The sequence below is a fragment of the Falco rusticolus genome, chromosome 8 (assembly GCF_015220075.1).
Source record: "Falco rusticolus isolate bFalRus1 chromosome 8, bFalRus1.pri, whole genome shotgun sequence".
Taxonomy (NCBI): domain Eukaryota; kingdom Metazoa; phylum Chordata; class Aves; order Falconiformes; family Falconidae; genus Falco; species Falco rusticolus.
The window spans coordinates 52,091,270-52,108,760 of NC_051194.1; the positions used below are offsets into that span (position 1 = coordinate 52,091,270).

General features: G+C 37.9%; 1 protein-coding gene across 3 annotated transcripts in view; it reads left to right on the forward strand.

The window, feature by feature from the left end:
• ALS2 (alsin Rho guanine nucleotide exchange factor ALS2) overlaps positions 1–14,636 on the forward strand; it is an 83,982-nt gene extending 69,346 nt beyond the window's left edge. For 2 of the 3 annotated variants that reach the window (XM_037396282.1, XM_037396281.1), the window contains exons 21-34: positions 24–188; positions 2,578–2,689; positions 2,986–3,063; positions 3,180–3,313; positions 5,394–5,561; positions 5,838–5,955; positions 6,516–6,673; positions 7,361–7,483; positions 8,548–8,724; positions 9,126–9,171; positions 10,748–10,809; positions 11,437–11,586; positions 11,893–11,989; positions 13,347–14,080. In XM_037396282.1, coding sequence (XP_037252179.1) covers positions 24–188; positions 2,578–2,689; positions 2,986–3,063; positions 3,180–3,313; positions 5,394–5,561; positions 5,838–5,955; positions 6,516–6,673; positions 7,361–7,483; positions 8,548–8,724; positions 9,126–9,171; positions 10,748–10,809; positions 11,437–11,586; positions 11,893–11,989; positions 13,347–13,385 — 1,627 coding nt within the window. In that variant the 3' untranslated portion in view covers positions 13,386–14,080. Of the gene's footprint in view, positions 1–23; positions 189–2,577; positions 2,690–2,985; positions 3,064–3,179; positions 3,314–5,393; positions 5,562–5,837; positions 5,956–6,515; positions 6,674–7,360; positions 7,484–8,547; positions 8,725–9,125; positions 9,172–10,747; positions 10,810–11,436; positions 11,587–11,892; positions 11,990–13,346 lie in introns of all 3 variants that reach the window. The other variant, XM_037396280.1, reaches the window with a different exon arrangement.
• The last annotated feature ends 2,855 nt before the right edge of the window (positions 14,637–17,491 follow it).

Consider the following 17,491-nt stretch of genomic DNA (forward strand, 5'->3'; position numbering starts at 1 on the left):
TTTTTTTCTCTTTTTCATTATAGCTATGCTACTGGTGAGGTATATGAAGGGTGTTTTCAGGATAACATGCGTCATGGGCATGGACTGCTGCGCAGTGGGAAGCTGACCTCTTCCTCTCCTAGTATGTTCATTGGTCAGTGGACAATGGATAAGAAGAGTGGTTATGGAGTTTTTGATGATATCACAAGGTAATGCTTCAGTTCCACGAATCCTTAAAACACTAGTATGATGTACAATTGGTAAAAGAGGAAGAAAGGATTTGATCTGTTAGTAGCAATAGTAGTGCATGTCTTTTTTTTTTATTATTTTTCTTTTTTTCTTTTTTCCTTTCCCTTTTTTATACTAGGCTTTCTGGGTTGATCTAAGGAATTAGTTCTAGAGACTGCTTTTTGTTGTTGCTTCGGGACTAAATGGGGGGGGTTTGTTTTGATTTTTTTTTTCTGCCTTGCTTTCCTATTATACTCTTGTCTGAAAACTAGCACTGAATATGGTATCTTGTTGTGAGGTATCTTATGTGAGTGCTGAAAATTTTATGAATGTCACATGAGAAGTATTCTTTCATCTCAGGCCTACAAGACTGGGTTGTTCAGTGATAGGATATACAGAACTTCAGGTAAATTTCAGTTTGTGCTCAGGTTTTTCATTGACACTTTCTGTCAGTGCAGCGGAGGGAAGATGTTTTCTCTCGGAGCAGATTAGTGAAATGATGGTCTTGCAAACAGAATTGCACTGAATTAAATTCTGAGTGCTGACAATATAGTTTGCTTTTTCAGTCACCAATTTAATGCTTTTTTTTTCCCCTGAAAAGTGAGCTTGTGATGAAACCACTTCTCTTGAGCTCTCAGCTTAACTGAAAGCCAACTTAAAAGTAAAAAGTCTGGAGGTAAAATGTGGTGGGGGGACTGTGTATGTGGGTATCTTTCCAAAAATGAGCTATTGTAGCGTGTCTAGGTATTTCCTGATGTTAGTTCTGCATCTAGTCTTATTCAGTGGTAGTGGTTGTTCTTACACTCTAGCGTTAAAATGTCTTCACATACTTCAGTCATTCATTTTCCTAGGACAAACTGAAGAGATGGCAGGTTTCTTCGCAGAATCTCTCACCTCCTGAATTTGTAAATGCAGTGACAGTTCATGGTGGGGGAAGAATGTGGCATTTGCTGTCAGTTCTGAGGTTACTCATGTTTGAGTGGGCTGTCCTCACAGTAGTTTTCTTTCTGGTCCCAGGGAAGGCAATGTGCATGTGTTTGTGACCTAAGGATTAATTTTCTTCACTGCTTGTTGTTCAGCCCAGACAAATAAAGAATAGCTGCAGGCACTCTTTATAACTTGCTGTCATTATTGCAAACCAGCCATTTGAGCAAGTGGGACTTCTCCTCAGTTATGTTTCCATCCTGGTAACTAAGTATGCTGCATCTGTCTCTTCAAGAAGCCTTCACCCAACAGAGACCCCTGTAGCTAGTGTGATGAATCAGACCAGCATCCTGCTAGGTTATGGGTCCAATCAGGTGGAAGAGACCCCTGAATTTGCACTAATGGCTGGGCTTGCTTTACTATGACCATAATTTTTCCTGTGTACTAAAAGGAAAATGCTTGGTAATAAGCAGAGTTCTATTAAATCAGTCGCTAGTTTCCCTCTAAAAGCAAACAAAAAAGTCCCTTGGCAAATTAATTTTTTTAAAATTACTTATATGGTGAAAACATAATTCTCTTTCAGAACTGGAAAAAGAGATTGTTTCAGAATGTTTGGGACTTGCACTTGGTTTCAAATACTAGCCTGACCTCTGTGGGCTTACATTAACAAAAGAATATTTTAAATAGTAGTCTGAAAGAGTCTGATGCTCACTTGTGAGCAGTATTTAATAGTCTAATACGTTTTTTATGGTACAATCTTTTGTTAGGCTCTAAATCAGAAACTTTCTACAGTATGATCTATTGCCTTATATTTTTTGCACTCTGATATTTTTGAAAATGTTACATACAACTTTGTAGGTGTCCCTGCTATCCCCCAAGTAGAACAGCTTGGTTTCTTTCATTTATTATCCTCTCAATTTGAGTCATCTGAGTTTGAGTAAAGAAATCAAAGGCTTTGGCAAAAAAAAAATAAATTGCTAAAACAAGCTTCTTGCATCTTTTCTAAAGAACTGCTAAATACATCAGGTAGATGCCTGAGGAAGCTGAACGTCGCCTTTCGTAGGCAACTTAAATCTTAGATAAAGCTGATGTGGATCAGCTCACACGTTTCCCTTTTTCTTGTGTGCTGTAGCTTCTGCTTAGGTTCCGTTGGATAGGATTGGGCTTAATGTGGCTTCAGCACTGTTTCAGATAATCAGGAACAGCTTGCTTGGATGTGGCCAATTTGTAATGTGAATTGTGAAAGGAAGTTCATGATAGTGTATTTCTATCAAAAAAAAGAGTTTCATTTTGATGGCGCTAGCGAAACCAAGTTGACAGACCTGGAGCAAGTGCTGTATGACTCTCTTCTAAAGATTTCTGTAATGGTCAAATATCGCAATAAAGCCAAAGAAAAGATATAAATATACTACTTAAACTGTATTCTTCTACTTCATTTTTCTTCAGAGGAGAAAAGTATATGGGAATGTGGCAAGATGATCTTTGCCAAGGCAATGGTGTTGTGGTTACTCAGTTTGGACTGTATTATGAAGGAGCTTTCAGCACCAACAAAATGATGGTGAGTTGAACACTGGACTTTGTGCTATAGCAACTTTTCCTCTAAGTGTGGTAGCTTTTTAGGGTAGATGACTATGTTAGGCTGTATAGACCTTCTGTTCTTCTAATCTTCTATTGTCCTGGCTTTTTAAACTGTCTTTATAATCCCTGCTCTGTTATACTTAGGGCTACTTCAGAAGCTGCTTTTAAAAAGTTATTTGCTAAGAATTAGTGACAGGTTTTTCAGTGTAATACTGATCTGTGGCCTGGCCTTCTGTTGTAATCACTAGTTTGGGTTCTTCATAATTCTCTTTATAGGGGACTGGAATTCTGCTCTCTGAGGATGATACAGTCTATGAGGGGGAATTTTCAGACAACTGGACTCTGAGTGGAAAGGTTGGTCTTACAGTTGTCACTTGTAAACTGTTACCATCTAAACCAAAAAAAGTCTCTTTCCTTGTCGTTTGGTTCCAAATGGATTTCAGTTAAATTTTTTACTATCTTCTCTCAAGGGAACACTGACCTTGCCAAATGGAGATTATATTGAAGGTCTCTTCAGTGGAGAATGGGGGTCTGGGATAAAAATCACAGGAACCTACTTCAAACCTAGCTTGTACGAGAATGAGAAGGACAAACCTAAAGCATTGTGAGTGTTGAATAAGAAATAACTTCTCACATTGTTCAGTAGTAGTTTGGAATATAACTATTGTCTTTCTTCAGAGGCCAATTAAATTTTTTTTCCCAAAGAAACAGATTATGAAAACATTTTTGCTTTTTCATTCCTCTTCCCTCCTGCTTAGGAAGTAAAATAAAATAAAAATCTTAATAGCTGTTCTTGCTTTAATTACAACTTGAATGCACAAATAACAGTATGAAATTTCAGGATAGCAAACATGCTGCTACTGTCCTATAGCAGTCTCAGAGGTTTTTTTATTTATATTTCAACTGACTGTTAGAACCTGAGTTTGTAGCTGCTGATGACTTTTGAGGTACTGAGAAAAGACTAAGTTACGTTTGAGTGATTAAGTCAATCACAAGCCTCTCTTCTGCCAGTTATTCTGTTGGTAAATTAATGCATTTAGTATGACATTTAATAATGCCAATGGTGATGTATTTGGACAGGATTAGCTAGTTACTGCACCTTTTCCAAACAATGCATAGGAAAGTAGTAGAAAGATCTGCTGATTTGCAAAAGAGCATTTTAACATCTTGGCAAAGATAATTTTGAAAAGTATCCATGTAACCCTATTTACAGCAGATGCATTAGGTCAGTGTGCTTAATTGTCTTGGGGAAACACATTTTTATTTAAGTCATAACTGAGATATCCTTGAGTAAAAGAAACTTAAGTAAATTAAAAGAGCTATTAGTGACATTTCAGTATTTGGTAGCACTATGTACTGGTTTACAATAGTAGTAATTGTTGTACCATACTATAGAATTTCAGATTAAAATGGGAAACTCCACTCTTAACGTTTTTACGTAGATTACTTCTCAGTATGCTTTCTGAAGCATTCACTGGTAATTTCTTTTGACAGTGCTGACACCTACAACAGGATGCAAAGTTAAGCAGGCCTCCCTGCTGAACTGAACACTTGCAACCTTAGCAGCTGTCTGCTTTTTACCCCAGTAGGGAGTCTATGAATAAATGTATGTACATATTTGTGAAGACTGCTTGTGAAATAAGGGTTTCACCTGCCCTTTTCAGAGTCTTGAAGCTGAAAAATCTTCTGGTATAATTTGTGAAAAGGCTTAGAGGCTACTTTTTCTGCTTTGTGAAACTGTGGAAGCATGGGGAAATACCAGTGTTGCTAGTTCTCATCTCAAACATGGTGGGGAAAAATATTAATGAAAGGTCTGACGATCTCTGATACTTGTTTTAAATAAAGATAGAACTGTTAACCCTGAAAGCATTTATTTGCTTTACAAAAGCTTTTCAAAGCCCTAAATTTCATTGTATATCTGAGATCTATATCTACAGAACTGCATTTTCAGTTTTCTTCTGGTTATAGGGCATCCCTGAGCAATGCCTCTGAGTGAAAAGATGCCTGAGCTGGTTTTGCTTTCTACCAGCAAATCCCTAACATGTCATGCAACACCGTATGTAGGTACTACTTTAGGAGCAGAAGCCACATATCCATTCTTGATATTTATCTGTGTAGCCATGCTGTTTGTACATTCCAGGATAGTGAGATATTTGGGACATACTTGTACTGTGTCCTTGCTACATGAATGTGTCCTGAGTCTTCTGAATGAATACCGGTGTGAAAATAGGCCCAGTCAAGTGCAGTATGTCCGGTTTCCTTGGAAATCAGTCCCTTTCATGTTTAAGCAAACCATTTCCTGGAAGACTACAAGAAAGAGTATGACTTGTCTAATATAATAAGGTTTGTAGTTGTTCCCACATACAGGTATTAAAACCACCTTTAGTCTGGAACATTGGAATATGTTACATGGATTAATGTATGTTAGTTAGCAAGGAAAAAAAATAAGGAGCAGTATTTGTAAGTTCTGTTTAAAAGGTGTTGAAAGTCAACACAGCAATTAAACAGTAGATTCTAGGTTCGTTCTTAGTGGTAAACTTACACGGTAGAGACTGTTCAGTGTATCGCCTTTTGGTAAAATAGCATGAGATATTAGATTGACGTTAGCCGTATATGGTTTTCATAGTTAATTGTGTTGTTTTAAGACTGTTTGATTTAAACAGACTAACTGATCATTTTATTAGGCGGAAACTTGGGATCCTGGCAGTGCCTCCTGATGAGAAATGGAAAGCAGTATTTGAAGAATGCTGGAACCAGCTTGGTTGTGAGAGTCCGGGCCAGGGGGACAGATGGAAAGCTTGGGACAACATTGCGGTGGCGCTGACCACCAACCGACGACAACACAAAGACAGGTTGGTTTCTGGAGAATGTAGTCAGCAAGACAAAGAAAGTCTTAAGAAAGAAACTGGAATCACACTCTGCTCTAGACTAGAATCTCTAACTGTAAAAGTTCACTTAAAACAACAACAAATGCTAAACAAAATCAGACTCTCAATACTCTGCACTATAAACCCTTTCAGGGACATACTGATGTTTACAATGAGTTCAGTTGTTAGCTTCAGGGTTTTTTGCCTTACTGTATGTCTCAAATAATCTGTACGATGTCTTTGTCCTTTTTATAACTGCAGCCCAGAATTATTGAGCCGCTCACACACTCAGACACTGGAAAGTTTGGAGTTCATTCCACAACACATTGGTGCCTTCACTCTGGAAAAATATGAAAATATAAAAAAATATTTGATAAAGGTATTGTGACTCTCAAATGCTCACATAGTTTGTTGGTAAGGCGTGACGTCAAGCTCATTTGTAATAGCTTTCGGTAATTCTTTCCATATTTGTACTCTTGTAATCCGTGATGTATTCATTCATGTTTGCTCATAACTTCCTAACGCATTGAGTTAAAATCCACAACTAAGACTAAAATAATTTCATACCTAATGGATACTGCCTTAAAGTCAGTTTCTGCTCATTACTGTTTTAATTCTTATATGTTGGATCCCAGCAAAGCATCTTGAAACACTTTCTAATTATTGCATGTTAGACTATTCCAAGCAGTAGCACAAGTTCTTGTACTGCCTTGAGTCTTCTGTGAGCTGTATTCAGCTAATACATACATTTTATAATCCAAATGGCCATTTGTTAAATACAGCTTATTTTTAATATGTTTGTACATTTGGGGTTTGAAATTTTTTTTTCCAAAGCCTGTTGTTGGATCTCTGACCCATGCCTCTTGAATTCCATTTTTCTTTCTTTAACTTGTCTGACATTGACCTACCTGACTGGCTAATTAATATCTTTCATCTCAGGCTTGTGATACTCCTCTCCATCCATTGGGCAAGCTGGTGGAAACACTAGTAGCTGTCTACAGAATGACCTATGTTGGAGTAGGAGCTAATCGACGATTACTGCAGGAGGCTGTGAGAGAGATAAAGTCCTACCTCAAACGCATCTTCCAATTGGTTAGGTAATGAGACTCTTAATTTTCAAGTCAGACTACTGCTGAATTAATTAAAAATAACTAGTGTTGATGCAGTCCAAGTGTGCCAGTATCTTTACTCTCTTTTGGGGGTTGCTTATGTTTCCTTAACCTTGAATATTCTGTTCAAAATAGGAAAATTAAAATCTTCACCACAGTGTATTACATCCTACACTGTACTTCAAAATGTGGCTGTAAGAAGTGTCTTGAATGTGGATTTCCACTTTAATGCCTCCGGATATCCACGCTGTGAAAAGAGTGTTCAAAGGGTTTCTAAGAATAGTGAGTATGGGGACTCTGAGTGTATTTCATTAAAGTTCTTACCAACATGGATGAGCAATGTTCCTATGAAGTGTTTGCTTAAATTTTTGAGAGCAATTATAGCTTTAATTGGGTCCTGCCAATATGAAAGCAGAAATACTCCAAATAATGAATTATTAGAACCCTTGTCTGGAGGGAAGTGATGTCAAGGTCAGAAAGGTACCTTTGGCACTGGAGGGGTGACCTCCCGAAGTTTTCCTTCAGGTAGGTGGTATTGTAGGTCTGTTAGCTATGCTGTCTTAGTCCACAGTGTGTTATTTGAGCTGGCTTTTCTCTTCAGTTGCCTTCTAATGCTGTAATTTTGGGAAACTTCTTGAAGTTAAATCGTACGTTGTTGTATGTATTGCCATTTAGGTTCTTGTTTCCTGATCTTCCGGAAGAGGGCAGCACAATTCCATTTCTGGCAACAGAGACGAAAGGGAGGCGATCATTTTGCAGTGGGAAATCTGACTCCAGATCGGAATCTCCTGAACCAGGGTACATAAAAGAAAAATAAGTGAACTAATGAAGGCCTCACTTTATTTCTGCTTGCAGTTTTTCCTTGGATGGGGGAAGAAAGATAGGAACATAGTGCATTTATTATCTCAACTGATGGATATAAGCAGATTTTTTTTCCCTTTTCTTTGTGATGACAGATTCTGATGAGCAAACTTCCTCGTGGTGGTTTTAGTAAGCATTTCATCCACGCAATGGTTTTTTACTTAAGCCCAAACTTGTTTTGTTTGTTGTGTGTAAACAAGTTCAGGCTTGGATCTGGGCTTCAGATAACTATTTGGGATATGAGCCTTGGGGGTAATGCAGGTCCAGTGCACATATACTGTATCACAAATAGCCAGTCACATGAAGCTCACCCTGTGTCCATTGTTGTGCTGTCCACAGCAGACTCAGGTGTGGGCAGACAAGGAAGAGGGAGCAGTAGAGATAGTCTTCTGAGAAAGGCTCCAATGACCTGTGCAGATGGTATTAGTAGGCACCTTGAGTTCAGCTTTCCCTGTTGGGATTACAGCTTGGTGCCAAGCAACTGCTGACTTGACAAAGCCTGAAGCGTGAGTGTGTGGAGCTAGGTCAGATAACTTAATGGGTTTTAGCTTATTTTCTAGCTTGTGCTTTGAAGGTAGGGTTCAGCTGTCAGCAGAGCGGCTCAGAATTGGGGCTAAATGGTTAGCCTGAGGATACATGTAAAACCTGAGCTAGAATATAGTAGAGTATTCAGCTTTTATGTTACACAAGGAAGAAAGCCAGTGTTCTCTTTAAAACTCACAAACCTCAAAAAAACCTGCACCACAACCATTCCCCCCACCCCAAACCCACCCGTATGTGCACTGTAAAGGGAAATTACTTCTAAGTATTTCTTAGCACAGCTACTATTTGATGGATTTGTACTTATTTTGTTACTACTATCCCTCATAGAATAGGCTTATATTAATTAAAAACTTGTTCCAACATTTTTTTCACTCAATTTCTCAAGATACTTACGTTTTTAAAATGTCTTTGTCTTCAAACTGTCCTCCTCTGTTGTTTTGTTTTTGGCTTTTTTATAGTTATGTGGTAACCAGTTTTGGCTTGCTGCTCCCTGTGTTACTGCCACGGCTCTATCCTCCTCTGTTTATGTTGTATGCCTTAGACAACGAGCGTGAGGAAGATATTTACTGGGAATGTGTTTTACGTCTAAACAAACAAACTGATATGGCTCTTCTAAGTTTTCTGGGAGTGCAAGTGTGAGTATGATTCAACAAGACAGAACTTAGAAAAAGATTATGGCATGTAATTAGATAAAGCTAAAATTAAATAAAACTACCCCCCCCCTATTTTCTAAGTAGTTTTATTTGATTGAGAATTCATCTGAACATATCTTCAAGCTAATTAGTATGGTTGAGAGTGAATCAAAATTTTCCTCTTTGGAAGCTGGAGGTGGAGAAGAAAAAAAGATTGGCATTGCTACAAAACCAGAGTGCGGCATTTTAAACTAGGCTATTTTCCAGCTGTTGTTGCTAGATGTAGTTGATCCTGTAGGAAGAGCTGTTGTATCTCATAGAAGAACACGATAACTTAATTGGCATAACATGAAAAATGCTATAAGACTATGCTTTCTTAATTCAGTGTGTTGGGTTTCTTGCAGGAAATTTTGGCCAGGAACTGTATCCATCCTTGGAGAGAGTAGAAAGGTATGTTCATTCAGCCTTGACTTAGTGTGGTTTGCCCAGTACTACTTCCAAGAAACCTGAGATCATGAAGAAGCAGTCAAAGAATTTTTGACCAGGCTTTTTGCTTAAGAGATGCTGTGCTATCTTGTTTCCTTACATTTTGCCTGCTACTTAAAGGCTGCACTAGTGATTTCTTGCAAAAGCTGTCAGTTCAGCTTTATCACTTACTGTCTTACTCTGAAGTGAATTCCAATTCAGGAAGACATTTGCTTGGTCTCCAGCTGTGAAAGTAAAAGTCTAGCCAAAGAAATTTTCAAGCTGCTTGACTTAGAGTTATATCATTTTATACTTTCTGATTAGGAGAAGAATTGCATCGTTTTTATTCTTAATCGTTATCTTGCCTGAAAGTGGTTGAACGCTAGTCTTCGATGGTAGTAGTGTAGTACTCAATCTCTGAGCTCCCAGTAAGAGTGGTTTAATAATCATAACTTTGAACAATTTCAGTGTTAACTGTATACTTGAAATATCATGTCTGTTCATGAATCAGTATACTTTTGTTGGAAGTTTTCAGTTTCTTATAGTGATTTAGATACTCCTGCCTTCAGGTCCTCTCCTTCCTATTTATAACTGTGGTTTGTGCGAAGTCTGTAATAATTGGAAGCATGGCTTTCATTGTAGTAGTTGCTGCAGGCAGGCAAGGTGATATTCCTTGGTAGAGATTGTTACAAGTTTGTAGTAATAACCAAAGCTGCTGCTGAACCCCACCCCTGAGTGTATGGATTCCCAGGCAAACAAGTCCCCTTTTTCCCAAATCATAAAGGTTTTTCATACCTGAAAAAACATGATGCAAACCTCCACTCAGACTTCACTGTTAAAAAATGCAGCAGTAACACATTTCTTGAGTTACTTCATATCTTCTGTATTTTTAGGAACTAGGCAAATTTTTACCAGCTGCATGAATCCTTCACACTTTTGTCTTTTTTGGGTTACAGAGCAGAGCCCCTCCGCTGTGAAGTACTTTGTGGCTTGTGTCTTCTCTGAATTAGGCAGCATGTGATGCTCTTTGCAGCCATTTACCTTATTTGCTGGGTCATTCCTTCAATTAAACAGGATGTTTTTGACAAAGATGACATGTTTATCTGCTTCTCTCCTCTGTCTAGTTTCCTCATTTCTGTGAATTCCTCTAGGTCTTTTTGCATCCATTCTCTACCCGTTCCATTCAGAAAGACGTAGCCTCTGTTGCTATTAAGAGCTAATGTTTATATTTGTTCTTTTATGTTTGCTTCAAACCAGAGTCTGTGATTGACTGCTATGACTTTTCTAGGTTTCAACTGTTCCTGTCTTTAACAGTTCCATCTTGATTGTTAACCATTAAGATATAATGATTCTCAATCTTACTTGACCTGGAAGGTACCCAAACCTGTTTCTCGTAACATACCAAGAAAACATATGTAACATACCAGCCTCCAGCTGGACTCTGCACTTGTTGATCATAACTGAGCTTTTACGCCAGTGTTGAATGATACTGTGCTTTTCTTCTTCTGCTGAGTAGTGGGGTGATTAAACCTGTGTGATAAATCTTCTCATGATTACACAGGTATCCTCAAATACAAAAGATGCCTGCTTTGCCTCTGCGGTTGAATGTTTACAGCAAATCAGGTAATTCTCTGAAATTTGCCTGCTAGTGTTTTAATGTTCCTGCTATAGTAGTATCTAGCTTACTTGATTGTGATCCTTTATGTGTTATTTTTTCACATTCATAAGAGAGGTCACCAAGAAGTTTGAGTTCCTACTAAAAATGTTACCAAATTCTCCCAATGGGGAATGAAGTATAGCCTCAGGAATGCAGTGGAGAGATGTGTCCATAGGACACTGTTCAGAAGCAAAAGTGTGAGGATGTCTAATCAAGTATGCATGTGAGTTTCTAAACAGTTATGGCAAAATGACCTGTGCATGGAGAGCTTTTCTGTGTCTGTTAGCTGACATAAGGAATTCTGCTGTTGGAATTTAAGTAGAAATTGAAACTGTTTTTAGAAATGAATTTTTTTCCCCTTTACCACTATGCTGTAATGTCTTAAAACTCTGGCTTGTGGTACTGTGCCTTGGTCCAGTAATTATAGCCTGGGGTACTACACAGCCTTGGTAGCCGGGGCTGCTGTGGTATGGATGATCTAGTTTAGCTTCTTGGGCATGGGGGCGTGCTAAGCTATCAAATTATCTTCCTAATTTAGATGCAGATAGGTAACTTCTTACTGTTACCCTGTTTTTCTTTTCTTCTCCAAATAGTACCACATTTACCCCAGCTGACAAGTTGAAGGTAATCCAGCAGACTTTCGAAGAGATATCTCAGAATGTACTTGAGACTCTTCAGGAAGATTTTCTGTGGTCCATGGATGACTTATTTCCTGTTTTTCTCTATGTGGTGCTACGAGCCAGGTATGCGCTAAGAGCAACAGCAGTCATAAGCTGGCCATAGGCAGTGCGAGTACTTTTACCTGTATTAAACAGTCCTGCTTCTCGTTGTAGGACTAATTGCTAGTTTTATGTAACTTTGTTAATTTTCCATTTTGGCTGTGTGCTTTGGCCTGAAAATATTTTGAACAGTTAACTGTCAAATGGCTGTGACTTGAGAATGAGGTTGGGGAAAAGCATGTTCTTTGCATAACATCATGTGCAAAAAGTAAAAAACATTATTATGGTATCTTTTGTTCACCTTTTCTTTCCCTCTCCCCTTTGTGACAGGATAAGGAATTTGGGATCAGAGGTGCACTTAATAGAAGACCTGATGGATCCTTATCTGCAGCATGGGGAGCAAGGCATCATGTTCACTACCTTGAAGGTATGAAAGTTATTCAGGGTTATTAAAAGTTTGCTTGCGAAATGAGTCACCTTTGGGCAATGATGATCACATTAGGACATTTCTATGCACATTAGATTGTAACTCCTTTTGACATTTTTATTTGCTTTTTAGCTAGAATGAACAAGGAAACTTAGAGCTTAGAATAACCTAGCATTTGTAGGTACTGCTAATGAAACAGTGCAATGTACAAATGTACTTTATTCAAATGTAATATTGGTTGCTGTTGAGCTGTTCTGAATGCTCACCTGGAACTTGCTCCCCTGCAACTTACTCCCTTTATAAAAATTTAAATGAAGTGCTGTTTCGGAGATAGCCATTTCAATAATGTTTAAGTCTAACATTACATCAAGATGCTTCACGGATTAAATTTTGAAGGAAAAAAGTATAATTACTGTGTCATTCTCCACATTCTATTTCACATTCTTCTCAAATATGGAAAAAGGAAAAGAATCTGTTTTGATGAATATCCTATTGTGTACACTAGGACCTCCATAATGGAAATAGGTTGTTCTGATACCTCAAAACTGTTCAAAAAATGGGTCTTGTGACAGTTTAGCTGCGTGGAGCTTTTTTGTGGGGTTGTTTTAGAGGGAGGCTGTTAATCTGAAACTTAAATAAAAATTGTAAGCTGAGCTGCTAGGTGAACATGATTGTATTTTCTGTCTGTGCAAACTGGAAATAGTGGATGCAGAGGTTTATTCATACCTCTCATTTTTATAGTGCTGTAAAAAGGGAAGGTTCGAGTTAGTTAAAATTTATCAAAGAATCTATGTATTAGTAGAATCTTACTTGCTATGAGTGCAAGTGTTGTCAGAGACATTTATATTACGTTTCTGGTCATGACTGACCCAATGGATATTTGAACCAGCATCAAGGAGTAAATAGCTATCAGCAGCAGGTCAGGGTATTTAGCTAGGTGATAGAAACCTTTGCTTTTCAGTCTGAGTGCTTTTGAAACAATTCCTGTATCCTTGTGCTGTAAGAAAGTATCTTCTTTCCTGGGCCCTTCTGTCAAAGGGCAAATAAAGACTTGTGAGCAAAACCACGTCCTTCATCTTGGCAAACCTGGGAGCTGTGAAAGTATTCAGTCCCAGATTATGCTACCTTGCTTCATTAGGAGTTGGACGTAATTTGTAACTTAAAATCTTCTGTTCTTTTTGCTAGTTTACATATCAGAACATTCTCATGTATTAAGTGTCATTGTGTCATCACTGCTTGTAGAAAGCCTAGTCCTCTGTTTTCTCGGGTAGAAAAAAGTCAGCCTTTTTGTGTGTGATGCTTTATGAGCTTGCTGAGAACTGGTATGTGTGCTAAACTGAACTTTGTTTTAATTCAGGCGTGTTACTACCAGATTCAACACGAAAAGCTTACCTAGACTGTCATTTACGACCCGGCTCTGTGGGATAATCTACTCAGTGGAACTTCACTAATACCCACTTTCATCCCTGAAATGGCACTTAGAAAATACTCTGTTACAGTTCTGTTGTTACAGATGAAAATACTCAGTTGTTTGTTCTGAACTTTCAGTTTTAAGATTGGAAAACTGTAGTCAGAGGCTGTCTATGAAACAGTGACGAAGCTAGAGACTTGGTTTGTCAAGTACTTGCCAAGAAGAAATGATTTCCTATTCTAACAGAAAGATTGTTTACTCCTTTTAAATTAACAATGCTGCAAAAAGGCATGGCATCTACATAGAATACATGTGAAAGTCTGGACCGCATGGCTTCTAAAGCAGTGGGTTTATTTTTATTATTCCTGGTTTGTCAACAGAGATACTTAAAGAGAATGAATTGCACCACAGAACCATTCAGTCTTCCTGATTTAAGCTATTATGTTTGTTTATTTAAAAAATAGAACTAAGTTAGTATTTATAATGGGTAACCTATAGTGTGTTTGGCTGTAAAGGTTTTGAGGCATCTGTGTTCAACAGCATAGCTGAATGCAGTATTAACGTGCTGTTGTGGAAATAATGACACTGTTATGGACTTCCCTGTTTACTGGAATTATAAATATACAAGCGTTCACCATTCTTTCTGTTTATGGAATAAATAAAAGGCACTGAGCACTTCAGATTATGGCACTGAGTTAAATACTTGAAATCTGCAGTGTTCAATTTCATTGCCCTGAAGTCAGAGGACAGATGCTTTCTCTGGAAGCCCATGTGAGAGGAGAATGGGGACGTGCTTTTGAACAAGCTGACAATGGATCAGGTTTGGGACTTTTGCCTGTGAACTTATGTGTCAGAGTGAAAATGCTAACCTTGTCGCATTTTTGAACATGTAGAGAACAAGTAATTTCCCTGGGGGATTTGTGTGTGTATGTATTCTTCTGTGGTTTATGATTAACTTCATACCAATAACACTAGTGGATAACTTGGGTATTGTAGATGCTGTTCTTTACCATGACTGACTCAAAAGGGGGAGGGAGGAATGGATTATAGAATGTTATAATAGCTTAAATTATGTCAAACTACCATAGATAATGCTAATCATATTTTTGAAATAGTAATCATGGCTTGTGTATTGGCACCTATATGGAAAGAAACCGTATGTCAAAATACTGTTTTGAACAGTGACTGTAATGTAGCAATTTTCATAATAAAGTAAAAATGATTGGTCTTTCTGAAGCTATTTTTAGTTTTATCAGAGAAGGGAAAAGAGTAATTCTGACAAGACTATGTTTAAAACCATTATTGTTATACTTGCAACACACTACAGTGTTAATAGACTGTAGAGATAAAGGGCTTCTTCATGTTTGTAAACCATATTTTGTTAGCTTAATCTCATTTTTAAATTTATGCAGACTAATTTGAGGAGAGAGAAGCAACAATGTGAATAAAAGGGAAGCTAAAGAAGCTAATTTGAGAAGGGGGGGAGATACACAACTAAGGGTGGAGAGTATAATGGAGTATAAGGCAGGAATAAGAACACTTAACCTTTTGTGCTAGATGCAGCCTTTCCGTGTAATCATCTCTTAGAACTCAAAGTGCAAAAAATATTTAACTGAAACCTGTAGGAGTACAACTGTTCTTTGAAAAGGAACTATGCCGAAGAGCTGAGTAAATAAATAGCAGTAAATTTTATCTGCAAAGATGAATTCAGGATTTATTTCAGATTTTGTAGGAGTGTAATCATAAAAAAAAGTTTTGTTGTTTTTTCCCCTGTAACTGTTCAGTGTTAGTGTGTGTGTTGTCTTCAAATGTTTCAGAAGAAAGGAAGGATTTTAGTCTTCAGCTTTGACATGTGGAAAGCTTTGTTTCATATGACCTTGCTCCCACATGGATTCTGTGCCTTAAACCAAGATTGTAACCAGAGAGAGGACATCTTCCCATAGTCTTCCTGCCTTTCAAGAAGGAGGTATATCTACAAATACGTAGCTACCTCAAATGTTTAACTTCATTCACTGTGAATGTGCAAAATTAAGAACTAAAAACCCTAAAGATTACATCTGCCTTTCTTTATATATACACACGTGCATGCATATATATATACACACACAAACTCTTAGAAAAAGTAGTGGTATCAGATATGCTTTTAGCTTGCTGATTAATGGAAGCAGGCAGCCTGGGCTGGATTATTTTTGGTCTTTCTGATATGTAGCTCTGTTATTAGCTGGAGAGAATCCTAGGATTAAATGTGCTTCTGACACAGATTGCACTTTACAGCCTATGTGGGTTGTGATGCATTAGGAAATCAGCACAGAGCAGCTTTGATTTGTGTATTTCTGTAGCTAACAAAGAAATTAACCTGCAGGACTTCTCTAGCTGTATTGCTTCATGGTAGTTACTTTTTTATCTCTTTGTTTTGTTTTGGGGTTTTTTTGTTTGTTCTTAAAGTGAAAGCTGGGCATTTCTTATGCTACAGCAGAAATGCTGTAGCCAGCAACAGAATACCAGTGTTCCAGTATTACAGATTCTCATTATAATTGCAGGCATGGTAGCTGAAGACAGACCTTAAGGGATGAGTGCCCTATTGACTGGGAAAGTTGCTGAGAATAAGGAACTGCTTAAGTGACAGATAAAGTAGGCTTTTTACGCAAGAAAAGGGTTAAGGGGATTTGTTCTCTTCTCCCTGGTAATGAGTAGTTCTAAGGTTAGGTTTCTGCGGATTAGAAAGGAGAGGATGTCCGTAGATTAGCTAGGGCGGTGGGGTTACTTGCTCTACTAACGTCCAGCAAATAATTCTTTCCCTCTGGAAGTTCTACGTGAGCTGAACGTGGTGTATACTGTGGTGTTTGCAGGTAAGAAAATACACACTGTACTGAAACCATTGTACTGCACAGGTGCATTTCCCCCATGCAGCTGTGAAATTAGTTTTGTCTCATAGCTACAGCAAAGCTCACTAAACTTGTGATAGCCACTTAATTCCCATTAGCTAAATATTAGAGATATGTATGAATGGGGAGTAGGAGCTCAGAAGAGAATTTTTTCCTTACTCATCTTCACAAACTGTTCTGACTGGAATGCAGGTGCTATACATTATTGAGTTATTTTATCAAAAGTAGGTTCACTTCCTAACTGTACTGGTTTTTGAAAGCAGTGTTGAGATAATGTAGTGGAAAGATATGGGACTGTAACACAAATCCTTTCTTTTGAACTACCTAGCCATGTACTTCTAAGTTGATTTAGTATCGATGTGTTTATGTTGTCAGATGGTTGGTTGTTTCGTGTGGTGTCTTGTTTTTTTTTTTTCCTTTAGTAAGCCCAAGCTGTTGGCAATAAACAGCTGGAAGTACAGCTGGCTGCCTCACATGACTGCAGTGTGCTGCACACAAGTATTCCTCTCTGGATGCACTGCTCTTCTTAGAAGTGATGCTTTAGTGGCATTTACCCCGATGTAAACAAGGTACTTGTACCACTACTAGAGCTGTAAGCTTTTGTTTGAGGAAAGCAGAATGAATCATCACCGAATGTATCTGATTACAAAGAATAATAGCATAAATTACTCCATCAGCAACTTTACATATGCAGATGTGATTAAATCTCACAGAATGCCTTACATGAACATAAAATTTATTCAGTCTTTTTTTAACCTGTACCACCTCAGCCTTGGAATAAGTGGTTCTTGGGTTAAGATAAGGATATACGGTTTCAAAGAACTGGTCTCTTCCTTCGCTTAAAATGTGTCTATTTATGCCACTAATACTTAGGGTTGCTTTTTAAGTTAAAATACTTAATAAGTCTCCAAAAGTGTACAAAAAAAGATGCTTTTTTACACTGACTAGAAGGAGAAGCTGACAGGCTTCAGTGATGAGACTAGCCTAATAAAGTTTATTTAATGCAGCACAAAAAAGCCCTGAACAGGGCATGTCGCTTGAGATGCTGAATGTCTCGTTACCATTTTTTGCCTACTCAGTTTGTTGATTTATAGTGGCTTATTTGCAAGAAGAGCTTTCTCAGAGCGTTCCCTGCCCTCGAGCTAGCTAATTTGCAGTCTTCAATGTGCCGGATCACTAATGTCGACAAATTCAAAGGTATGAGAA